The 12337-nt window shown below is 56.5% G+C and overlaps 1 protein-coding gene across 1 annotated transcript in view; it reads left to right on the forward strand.

Annotated features, from left to right (window-relative positions):
* Positions 1 to 7069, forward strand: part of SIGLEC1 (sialic acid binding Ig-like lectin 1, sialoadhesin) — a 17235-nt gene extending 10166 nt beyond the window's left edge. The window contains exons 11-21 of the mRNA XM_012639306.1: positions 741 to 1001; positions 1131 to 1442; positions 1946 to 2197; positions 2502 to 2771; positions 2861 to 3112; positions 3431 to 3733; positions 4355 to 4615; positions 5706 to 6008; positions 6274 to 6376; positions 6691 to 6763; positions 6926 to 7069. Of these exons, the coding sequence (XP_012494760.1) occupies positions 741 to 1001; positions 1131 to 1442; positions 1946 to 2197; positions 2502 to 2771; positions 2861 to 3112; positions 3431 to 3733; positions 4355 to 4615; positions 5706 to 6008; positions 6274 to 6376; positions 6691 to 6763; positions 6926 to 6985 (2450 nt within the window). The 3' untranslated portion in view covers positions 6986 to 7069. The remainder of the gene's footprint in view (positions 1 to 740; positions 1002 to 1130; positions 1443 to 1945; positions 2198 to 2501; positions 2772 to 2860; positions 3113 to 3430; positions 3734 to 4354; positions 4616 to 5705; positions 6009 to 6273; positions 6377 to 6690; positions 6764 to 6925) is intronic.
* Positions 7070 to 12337: the final 5268 nt, after the last annotated feature.

Here is a 12337-nt window from a genome sequence, read left to right on the forward strand (position 1 = left end):
AAAAAAAAAAAAAAAAAAAAGTATAAAAAAAATAGAATTGAGGATCAGAATTTTAGGAGCTTGCCCATGGTCACATGGCCCTACTGGCTCCAGACTATCTCAGTTCTGGTCCCAGACATGGCCTGTGCCGCCACTGACCCGTCCAGCTGTCCCTCCAGCTGTCCCTCCACCTCCCTCCCCCTACCCAGGGCTCCTCCTGCTTCAGATCCTGCCAACTAGCTGCCCGTTGCCTGGTCCCCAATCCCTGGGCTCTCGTGGCCTGGAGCCTGGGTGCAGAGCTAGACCAGAGGGGCCTGGAGAACCCTCAAGGCCACACAGCTGCTGACCTGTCCTTCCAAGCCCTCGGCCACCCATGCTGAGTCCAGCTCCTAGTCAGGACAATGGCCCTCGGCATGACCTAAGTCCCTCCCTTTTCAGTGCTTTTGTCAAAAAATAACACATGCAGGCACTGTGCCTGGCACCGGGATTACAGGTCACGCAGTACCTATGAGGCTCACGTTCTGCTAGGAGAGAAATGACTGACACAGCAACACTGTCCCGCCAGGTGGTGGGTGGGGAACACGAGGACGGAGCCTGTGTGGGCAAGTGGGCAGCAGGAGGGGCAGGAGCAGTTGCTGACGTGGCCCCGGCCTGGAGGGGAGGCCCAGGGTCGGGTCATGCAGCCCCGCGTGGACACGCACAGTCCCGGCTGTGGGAGGTATGGCGGGGAGCCCTCACCTGCTCTTGGTTTCCCCCTGCAGGAGCCTGGGTCCAAGTGTCCCCATCACCTGAGCTCCGGGAGGGCCAGGCCGTGGTCCTGAGCTGCCAGGTACCCACAGGAGTCCCTGAAGGCACCTCATACCGCTGGTATCGGGATGGCCAGCCCCTCCAGGAGCCGACCTCAGCCATGCTCCGCTTTGCGGCCATAACTTTGGCACAAGCTGGGGCCTACCACTGCCAAGCCCAGGCCCCAGGCTTGGCCACCACGAGCCTGGCCGCCCCCGTCAGCCTCCACGTGTCCTGTAAGAGCTTTTATCCCGTCCACCTGTGGGGGAGGGAATGCAGGCCCCTGGTCCTGGACTCTGCCCCGTGACAGAGCCTTGGATTAGGGACCCCCCGGCTGGGCCCTGACCACTCCCCGCCCCATGTAGACGCCCCACGCCAGGCCACACTTACCGCCCTGATGGACACAGGCCCTGGGCGCCTGGGCCTCCTCCTGTGCCGTGTGGACAGCGACCCTCCAGCCCAGCTGCAGCTGACCCACGGGGACCACCTCGTGGCCTCCACCCTACAAGGTGTGGGGGAACTTGCAGGCAGCTCTCCCCGGCTGCAGGTGGCTGTGGCCCCCAACACACTGCGCCTGGAGATCCACAAGGCGGTGCTGGAGGATGAGGGCGTCTACACCTGCGAGGCCACCAACATGCTGGGCAACGCCTCTGCCTCGGCCGACTTCAATGCCCAGGGTGAGAGAGAGTGTGTGTGTGTATGTGCAAGTGTCTCCTTTAAGAGAGGGGAGGAGGTGGGAGAGGGTTCTAGAAGCTTGGGAGCATGAGGATAGTGTCCATTCCCACCCTTCTAAGGGCAGCGGTCTCCAGACTTGGGTTTCATGGAAGGGCCTTTTTTAAACACAGAATTTTACATGCGTGCCCAGTGGATAAAACTAAACAGAAAGGGGGTCTCAAAGAGAAACCACAGCAGGGCAGGGGAGGCCTGTGTTCTCCCCACTTGCCGCCACCAGGGTCAGGAAGGGGCTCAAGGTGCGCCAGAGCTCCGCAGCACTCCACCTGGGACCACTCAAGAGATAATGAGCATCTTCCCAAGCTCAACCCCCGAGCCCTGTGCCCAGGTGGGCCGCCTGAGGCTCACGGCGGCCAAGGGGCTCCCCAGCCGTAGCGACAGCGCACCGCGTGGAGACAGGCGGCTGTACCCAGCCTCAGGCCCTCGCCGGTGCCCTCCCTCCCCCCAGCGGTGAGTGTGCAGGTGTGGCCTGGGGCCACCGTGCAGGAAGGACAGCTGGTGAACCTGACCTGCCTTGTATGGACCACCCGCCTGGCCCAGCTCACCTACACGTGGGACCAGGATGGGCAGCAGCGCCCGGGTGCCCGCTCCATCCTCCTGCCCAACGTCACAGTCACAGATGCTGCCTCCTACCGCTGTGGCGTAGGGCTCCCTGGCCAGGCACCCCACCTCTCCAGATCTGTCACCCTGGACGTGCTCTGTGAGTTTCATTGGATGCAGAGTGGGACAATGACAGGAGCCCACAGGGATCAGGACATGGCCAGAGCCCCATGGGTGTCCAGCTGGGGAATTCAGTCCCCAGCTGGCCAGCAGAGCATGGGATAAGGGGCATTAGAGTGGGGGAACCCTGGGGATAAACCCTCTCCAGGCAGAGGAGCAGTGCCCCAGATTGAGCGATTGGGGGCCCTTGAGGTGGGAGCCAGGGCCCTCCTGGGTTCGAATGCCACCTGCAGCTGGCCTTCTCTAGGCCTCCGGACTCCTGTATGCCTCTCGTGCCCCTGCAGACGCTCCCCGCAACCTGCGCCTGACCTATCTCCTGGAGAGCCGTGGCGGGCAGCTGGCCCTGGTACTGTGCACTGTGGACAGCCGTCCGCCTGCCCAGCTGGCCCTCAGCCGTGCCGGCCGCCTCCTGGCCTCCTCGACTACAGCATCTGTCCCCAACACCCTGCGCCTGGAGCTGCGGGAGCCACAGCTCAGCGACGAGGGTCTCTACAGCTGCTCCGCCCGCAGCCCTTTGGGCCAGGCCAACACGTCCCTGGAGCTGAGGCTGGAGGGTGAGGCAGGGCCCAGGCCAAGCGCACAGGGGTGGGAACCAGCCATGGTGTCTGGCGGGTCCCAACCGACCCTTGCCTCCTTGGCACAGGCGTGCGAGTGATCCTGGCTCCATCGGCTACTGTCCCCGAGGGAGACCCCATCACAGTGACCTGCGAGGACCCCGCTGCCCACCCACCCACCCTCTACGCCTGGTACCACAACGGCCGTTGGCTGCAGGAAGGGCCCGCTGCCTCGCTCTCGTTCCCAGCGGCCACACGGGCTCACGCAGGCGCCTACTTCTGCCAGGTGCAGGACGCACAGGGCACCCGCAGCTCCCGGCCTGCTGCTCTGCAAGTCCTCTGTGAGCAGGGGGTCCTCGTCCGCTGCCTGGGATGAGGGGGGTGGAGGGTGCTTCTGGGCCCTGGTGGGGGCAGGCCCAGGGCTACAGCGGGCCCAGGAACGGGCACGTGGGGAAAGAAGGACATAGGCGCTGAGGAAAGAGACCCATGGCCCTACACACCATGCCTGGGGGACTCTGCCCACAGGACTCCTGAGCAAGTGTCACTTCTAGGAAGTGGCCATTTGTCCAGAGGCTTCAGCCTTGCCAACATCGGGGCACCCAGGTGGGCAGTACAGGGCACCCAGGCAAGGCCCCCATCTGTTCCTGCCTTGCCCCCAGATGCCCCTCGGGATGCTGTCCTGTCCTCCTTCCGGGACTCGAGGACCAGGCCCAGGGTCGTGGTACAATGCACTGTGGACAGCGAGCCACCTGCTGAGCTGACCCTGTCTCGAAATGGCAAGGTGCTGGCCACCAACTACGGGGTCCACAGCTCTGCGTCGGAGACAGGCCACGTCCGGGTGGCCCGCAACGCCCTGCAGTTGCAGGTGCAAGATGTGCCCACGGGTGATGACGACACCTATGTTTGCACAGCCCGAAACTTGCTGGGCTCGGTGAGCACCAGTGGGCGGCTGCAGGTGGAAGGTGAGCGGGAGAGAGGGGAGGAGAAGGGGGCTCAGGTTTGGGGTTCAGCTGCTGTGGGCCGGAGCCCATGTGAGGGGCTGGGGCTCCCACTAGAGGGACAACCCTGCCTTGCAAAGCCTAATCAGATGGAGGAGGCGAGCTCCCGCCACAGTGGGTGGCCCAGCCTGAGGGGGCAGATGCAGACTTGCCTTTGGAGATCTTCCTAGGGGGCAGGGGAGGTGTTGCAGTGCCCAAGGACAGCTTGGGTGGAGGGGAGACATAGCCCTGTCCCCACAGAGCTCAGTCTGGGGGTGGGGGCACAGGCCTGCCCTGGGGAAGCCTGGGGTGGGGAGAGAGACACAGCCCTGCCCTCAGGGAGCCCAGTCTGCAGGCAAGACAGCCACATCCGTCAGGAAGCCTGGTGGACAAGGGAAGTGCAGCCCTGTCCTGAGCCCTCAGTGCAAGGATGAGACAGCCCTACTCTTAGGATCAGTCTGGGGGGGACACACTGCTCCACCTTGGAAGTCCCAAGTCAGTTGGAGGCCTTCCCGCATGTGCAGAGCCCACTCAGAGGTCCCGCCCAGAGGCTCCGGCTCCCCAGGCCTGCAGATCCCTAACCCCCTCCCCGTCCTCTGCCCACAGGTGTTCGTGTGGTGGCGGAGCCAGGCCTGGACGTGCCTGAGGGCACAGCACTGAACCTGAGCTGCCGCCTCCTTGGTGGCCCCGGGCCCATGGGCAACTCCACCTTTGCATGGTTCCTGAATGGCCGGCGACTGCACGCGGAGCCTGTGCCCACACTCGCCTTCACCCACGTGGCCCGGGCCCAAGCAGGGGTATACCACTGCCGGGCTGAGCTCCCCACTGGGGCTGCCGCCTCTGCTCCAGTCATGCTCCGTGTGCTCTGTGAGTGCGAAGCCCCTGCCTCAGTCTCCCCACATCTCACATGCCCACCTCAGGGCTTCCTCCTCTCTGTCTGCAAACAGTGAGAACTTCACAGGTAGGGAGCCCTGGATTGGAAGCCTGACACTCCCACTGACTGGTTGTGTATCTTATACTTCTGTGCCTTGGTTTCTTCTGTAAAATGCCAACTACATCAGTCCCCTCATCTTTCAAGGAGTGTAGGTAATGCAGCATGCTGAGGCCAGGCATACCTGTAATCCCAGCACTTTGGGAAGCTGAGGCATGAAGATCACTTGAGGCCAGGAGTTCAAGACCAGCCTGGGCAACATAGCAAGACCCTGTCTCAAAAAAAATAAAATAAAATTAGCTGGGTGTGGTTGTGCCCACCTGTAGTCTCAACTACTTGAGTGGCTGAGGCAGGAGGATTGCTTGGGCTCAGGCATTCGACATTGCGGTGAGCTATAATCTTGCCAGTGCATTCCAGCCCGGGCAACAGAGTGAGACCCTGTCTCTAGAAAAAACAAAACAAAAGCAAGCTGAGTGCCTAGCACAGTAGCACAGTCTTGGTCTCTCACCCTAATCTTCACCAGGGCCCACTCTGTATCAGTCAGCTATTACTACATGACAAGCCACCCTAGACGTTAGTGCCTCAAACAACAGCCATGTTATTTGCTCACAATTCTGTGGGTCAGTAATGTGGGCTGGGCTCAGCTGGGCAGTTCTTCTGCTGGTCTCACCTCATGAGGTTGCAATTGTCCAGTGGCTCAACTGAGGCTAGAAGGTCTCAGAGGGCCTCACCCTCGTGGCTGGTGGTTGGGCAATGCATGCACAGAAGGTTGGCATGGGCTTCCCATGTGGTTGTATCCCAAGAGCAGAGGAGAAGCTGCAGTGTCTCTTGAGGTCTAGCTCTGAAGTCACACAATATCACTTCTTTCTTCAATTGGTCAAAGTGAGTCACAGCTTGATTCAAGGAGTGAGGAGATAGGCCCCACCTCTTAACGGGAGGAGCAGCAAAGTCACCGTGCCTGGGTACAGGGAAGGAAGAGTTTGTGGTGGTTTTTTTGCAATCACCATACTCCCTTCCTCCCCACAGACCCTCCCAAGACGCCCACCATGACGGTCTTTGTGGAGCCTGAGGGAGGCCTCCAGGGAATCCTGGACTGCCGAGTGGACAGCGAGCCCCTTTCCAGCCTGACCCTCCACCTTGGCAGTCGGCTGGTGGCCTCCAGCCAGCCCCAAGGCGCCCCTGCAGAGCCCCACATCCATGTCTCTGCCTCCCCCAATGCGCTGAGGGTGGACATCGAGGAGCTGAGGGCCAGTGACCAGGGGGAATACGTGTGCTCTGCCTCCAATGCCCTGGGCTCTGCCTCTGCCTCCACCTACTTTGGGGCCAGAGGTGAGGGGAGGGGGCTCCATCTCCCAGGCCACTCTGCACAAAAGCCCAGCTCTCGAGCCCAGAGGCTTCCTTCCCTGAGTCCTTTCTGCTGCAGTGCAGCTTGTCTGTCTAGTCTAAACTGATCTCGTGGAGCTCCCTCGAGTGGCGGTGGGGGACTTCAGAGATAAAGTGAGAGAATAGAAGGTTTCTGCCTGGGTGGGTCACCTGGGAGGCTGCACCAGGGCAGGAAGCCGGGGCTTCCCCTGAGCCCACCTCTGCATTCCAGCTCTGCACCGCCTGCACCTGCTGCAGCAGCTGCTCTGGGTCCTGGGGCTGCTGGTGGGTGCCCTGTTCCTGCTGTTGGGCCTGGGCGCCTGCTACACCTGGAGGTGAGTCTAGAGCTGGGGGTGGGCCAGGCCACCTCATCCTCCCCCCTTCTCCCCCAACATGCCCCAACCTCCCTTAGGAGAACCTCCCTCCTACCAAGTTCACAGGCTGCATACTTCCCAGCCCACCCCTTCCAAATTTGTGAATCCCTTCTAGAATCGTCTCTAAATCCACCTTGCTGTAGTTTTCTTCTTTTCTTCTCTCTGCCCTGTGCTGAAGAAAGGGTTGGGGAGGAAGGAGGAGAAAGTACCCCAGTCTCCCATGCTCTATCAGGTGGTGGGGAGGGGAGAGGCTGAGTCTGCTCTCACCCTTGCAGAAGGAGGCGTTTTCACAAGCTGAGCACGGGCGAGAATTCGGTGGAGATGGCTTCTCAGAAAGAGACCACACAGGTATCTTCTGCAGATGTCCACCTGGTGGGCAGGGTTCCGAGTCCCAGTTCCAGCCACGCCCACAACCACCAATCCCCTTGGGACTCTACCTAAAGCTGGGGGCCAGGGGGACTGCCCCTGTTCCCTGAGTTCTCCTGTGACTAGGGTTTTCTCTGTGGGAAGCTCATTGATCCTGATGCAGCCACATGTGAGACCTTGTCCTGTGCTCCGCCCCTGAGCTGACCGTGGCACTGCCTGCCCTCAGGAGGACGAGGTTGCCACATCTGTGATGACTCGGCCGGTGAACATCAGTGAGGCAGCGCTGGGTCCCGCCTGCCTCTGTGAAAACAGCTCCGTGACATCTGACTTTTTATGATCTGGCTCCAAGCCTCTCGCCCCCAAGGAAAACGGATGGTGAGAGTGGGCACAGAACTCAGCCTACCCAGGCATGTGTTGACCCTGGGGGACTCTGAAGAGAAGCGAGTCGGCGTGTTGTCCACTTCTCTCGCTCTTCTCCGCGCCTCTCTCTCCTCTCCAAAGGGGGCCCTGCCCTGCCTCTCTCCCCAAAGCCCACCTTGAACTTTCTGGATGGATTAGAACAGAAGAGGAGCATTCGGTGTCCTCAGGCTCACCAAGCAGTCTGTATTAGGCAGAGGATAAGTCAGGCTGCTCTAACGAGACACCAAATACATGAATAGAATTTTATTTTTCTCTCCCATACCAGTCTGGCTATGTTATGCTGGTTTAAGGTGCGGGGATCCTTCTATCTTACTTTTCTCCATCCCTAAAATGTTGCCTTTGATTGTGAGGTTCACCCATGGCCCCGCTGTGTTCACATTCACTCCAGCCAAAAGAGGGAAGAGTGGAAGTGTTAGTAGAGGGCACTCCCCCTCCCACGGTGGACACAACCTGGAAGTTGCACGTGTCACTTCCATTGGCTAGAGTTTACCCTCAAGGCCATGCCAAGCTGCAAGGGAGGCTGGGAAATGTAGTTTTTATTCTGAGTCCAGAGCATGTTTGGAAATTCTATTTCCAAAGGACTCCCAACTACGGACTCATGCCTGGGACATTTGACATTGATGGGAACGCCACCAGCAGGCCATGTTCTGTCATAGTGCCCCTGTCATAGTGCCCATCTGCTGAAGGTCAGAACATGCCCCGGCCATTCTGGTTATGGGCTTCCTGGAGAGGGTATCCCTCTCGCACAGTAAGACTGAGGAAATCAAGAAGGTCTGGTGGTCCCTCGGGAGAGGCATGTCAGGCATGTCTGATCTGGCCCCTGGAAGAAAAGGTTCCCCTATTCCCACCACCCCCACCTCCAGGGGTGTGGCAATGCCTTACCAGCTCTTCCAAGCTCAGACAGCAGACATGGATGTTGTCGGCATCCTTGTTTCTGCCCCAGGTGCTTCCTCTCCATGATCGAGTGAGTGCTTGTCCTTTTCCCGGAGGCCCATGTGCCAGGGGCTGCTGAAGACGATGAGAGTTACCAAGAAGGAATAAGGAGCTTTAGGGAAATCAGGGACCAAGGGGACCAGTTCTTGAGTGGGCTTGTCATTCCCCTTGCAGCGTGGTGGCAGATGGTGGCAGGAGTAGAGAGCCCGCCCTCTAGGATTTGGGCTGAGAAATAGAGAGTAGCAGGGAGCTGGCAGAGGGGCCGATAGGCTGGGAAGACACTGGGGGCCAGGTGAGCTTTGTGTAGCCTCAACTCCACCCTCCTTCATCCCTGGCCCCATTCCTTTCTGTGTCTGGCTGCCACGCTCTTCCTGGGAGCCTGTCCAGCATGCCCTTCCAATAAACTTCCATCCTATGACGCAACTGGTATGAGTCTCTTTCATGCAACCCAGACTGCTGGGCTAGAACACAGAGGATTCAACTGTTAGTGAGGATTATTCTTAGAGACCATCTGCAGGAGGTGGTGCCATTCCATGACATTTATCACAAACGACCTTCTGCTGTGTCCCTTCCTGCTCCTTGAGGCTCTGTCTGGGCGCTGCTTGCCTCTGCCGCCTGCAATGACCAGCACAGTCTTGACGCGCAGTAGGTCAGCCCTCAGTAAGCGCTTGTCTTGTCTACACTGTTGGCAAGTGAGAGGGAAAGCATGGACTAAATCCAGAGTTGGGATGGGGAGAGGGCAAGCCAAACACAGCCAGATGTCCAGGGGCTGTCTGGGGAAAAGTGGGGAGGGAAGACCACAGGTAGCCACAGACAGGAGTGGCTGCTGGGGGATTTGGGAACATCTGCCTTGGGACTCTCCATGTGTTTCTGTGTACCTTCAAGGGGACGTATGTCCATCTGGGATTGGAGAGTTCTCAGGGGGGCTAGTTGTGTCTGCTCCCAGTGGTCTGAGGCCCCCCCGCGAGACTTTTGAAATAAACTTTTAATTGAAGCATAATATACATACAGAAAAGCATATGTTGTCACAAGCATGCAGCTGAATGCCTTTTCTAAAAGCCAACACCCTTGTAAACCAGCACCCAGATCAAGAAACAGGCCATTCCCAGCACCCCAGAGTCCCCCTCACACCCCCACTCGCAACCCCCAAAGGTAACCACTATCTTGATTTCTAACATCATAGATTTTATTTGCTTGTTTTTGAACTTTATATAAATGGAATTAAACAGTGTGTACAACTTTTGGAAAACTAACCATATCCAGTAAAGCTAAAATACTCCTGCCCGATGACCCTGAAATTCCACCCCTGGATATTCACTCAAGAAGAAGGAGGGCTTATGTCCACCATGAGGAAGTCCACAGCAAGGTTATTCACAATAGCCCAAACTGGAAGCGACCCGTGCACATCAGCAGTGGAATGGCTAAACCCACTGTGCTATGTCCATGCAGTGGAGTATCGTGGCAGTGAGGACGAGTCACAACTGTATACAGCAATATGGGCAACGCTCTCAAACAGAACATCCGGTGCACAGATTGTATGATTCCATTTTTGTGACATTCAGGAACATGCAAAGCCAATCAATGGGGATAGAAGTAAAAATAGTGATTACCTATGGGAGAAAGGGATTGGAAGGGACCACAAAGCGGCTTTCAGGGGGCTGTGAATGTGCTGTTTCCTGGTCCGCGTGCGAGTTCTCTGGGTGTGTTCACTTTGTGAACTCAGTGAGCTTCTCACTTTTCAACATACGTATTATACTTCAGTAAGAAAGTTTTTAAAAATTCCCCGCCTTTTACATTGGGTATCCAGCTGATCATCTGGTTTTTTAAGCACCCCCTTCACTTTGCCAAGGGACAACCTACTCCCCTCTAAATGCACTGGGCTGTGTAGATGGCACCTTGACTTTGCCCCCCCCACATTTACATATGTGACTCTTTCCGGTACATCCAAACATCAGCCTGTCATCTCCAGATGCCACCCCGGACAGCTCTGTGGGCTGGAGTTGGAGCGCCTCCCCCGGACACTCTGTTCTGAGTCACTCCTCAGGACCAGTCCTGTTTATAGATGGTGGGTGTCGCCCATTCCAAGCACTTCAAAGGTTTAACTCTTACTGGTTTGCCTAGTTCCCAGGCCACTGCCTGACGCATCTCTGGAGAGCGACACCAGCAAGCCATTTGATGAATCATCTTTCCCGCAGTGTTATGAGGTGTGAACACCAAGCTGCTCAGTGGTATTCTAGGATCCATCTTCTGCAACTTTGGTTCAATGGCCCCATCTCCTCCTCTGCAAACTCAGAATGTAAATAAACAGCTGCTCAGAGATTTAGGCAGAAAATTCCTCTGACAGGCTTGGACACCACTCATCTGGGTTTGGGAGGTGTCACCTTTGCAAGGATGACTCCAATCCCCATGTGGCTCTTAGGCTACATGTCCCCCTCATTTTATCAGAGCGGACTGTGCCACGCCCTGTACCAGGCAGTGAATAATAAGACACATATTCCTAGACCTTACAGAGCTCAGGGTCTGGGGGGAAGAGAGAAGGAAATAACACCCTGTGAAACATGACACAAGGGACGGTAAGCTGGCTTTGGTTAAGGGACAGCCCCTGAACGAGAAGACATTGCCAGAGTAGCTCTTCGAGGGGCCCTGCCTGCTGCTCTTCCTGACGTCCACACCTCCGGGTTCAGTCTTGCTTTGGGCAGTGCAGAGGCTTTGCAGAGGGTCCGTTCTAGGGGATGCTCTGCTTTCCTGGTCCCCGGCTTGTATTGGGCTCGAGCCACCTCACAGCCATCAGTCGGGACCTGTGAGGTGGCACACTCAGCATTGTCCTGCCATTGCCTGTGACCCGTGGGCTTTCTCAGTGGCCTCTCCCATCTTCCTCTTCAGAACTGTTTCTCTTACCATGGTTAGGACTTGTGTTTTCATAATTTCCCATTTCTCAGTATCCATACTCTTTTCAGAATCTCCAGTTGTGCTCCTGGTTCGAGATGGGAGCCTAGGTCTCTCTGGCCACCCCTGTTTTCTCCCAAATCCTCCCAGCATGAGCAAAGAGATATCCAAATGGACCCTGGGCATGCAGGACGCCTTGCCCTCTGCCCCCTGGCTCACCTCGCAGGAGGATCAAGGAACTCAGTCTTGGAGCAGGGGACCTCTTTTGCCATCAGCACCCCTGATGACTCTGGTCAACCACAGGGTGAAGGGTTGAAGCCCCTCCAACCTGTCTACACTGGAGCCCTCAACATGACCAAAGTCATCATTGTCTTGTTCCTTAAGATGGAAATTCATGTGTAAATGACTTACTAAGGATGTGCTTCCGGGAGACCAGCAAAGGACATGCAAGGGGTGGAGGCTAAGGACACACACACACCAATGTTCACAGCAGCACTGTTGGTAACATCCCCAAACTGGGAAGCACCCAAATGTCCTTCACCCAAGAGTAGAATCAATGGAAAGAAAATGTGGTTAAAGTCACCCAATTGACTACCACCCAGTGAAGAATATGAATGAACTAAAGATACACACAGCAGGCTGGATACATTTCACAAACTGCGAAAACATTCACAACTCATACTCCAGACAAAGAGTTAATATCCCTTATATATAAAGAATTTCTTCAAGTAGTTAAGAGAGAAACCAACAACTCAATCGAAAAATGGGCTATAGATATGGACAGGCAACTCAGAGAAAAGGAAGCCAAGGACTGCAGAAGAGAACCTGCCCCGGGTTCCTGTTGCCTTTCTATTTAAGCTTAATTAACAAGGGGAGGATACTCATGAAAGGGGTGGTATTTTCCCAGAATCAGGGTGGCACCCTCTAAGTCTTCTACCACCTTGGTTCTAAACTGTTGGAACTAACCCTGCCTCCATCCTGTTTTTATCAGGGCAATTTGAAAGTTTGTTTTGAGACTTCCTGACTCAGGTAAGGCTGTAGCAATGCCTGCAACAATGCTATACCTAAAGCAAAACTTGCCAGTTTTCTGTCTGAAAGGATACATGTGTTTGTGATTTGAGTAGATACAGTCAAATTGTTCTTCCCAAGGATGCACTTGGACTTCAAGTGGCTTCCAGCATTGGGAGTCACTTGACCCAGTAATCCCACTTGTAGGAATTTATCTCCCACATATATTTGTGTGTAAGATTATCCATTATTGGCCAGGAGCAGTGGCTCATGCCTGTAATCCTAGCACACTGGGAGGCCGAGGAGGCA

The sequence above is a fragment of the Propithecus coquereli genome, unplaced genomic scaffold (assembly GCF_000956105.1).
Source record: "Propithecus coquereli isolate 6110/MARCELLA unplaced genomic scaffold, Pcoq_1.0 Scaffold139, whole genome shotgun sequence".
NCBI classification, from domain to species: domain Eukaryota; kingdom Metazoa; phylum Chordata; class Mammalia; order Primates; family Indriidae; genus Propithecus; species Propithecus coquereli.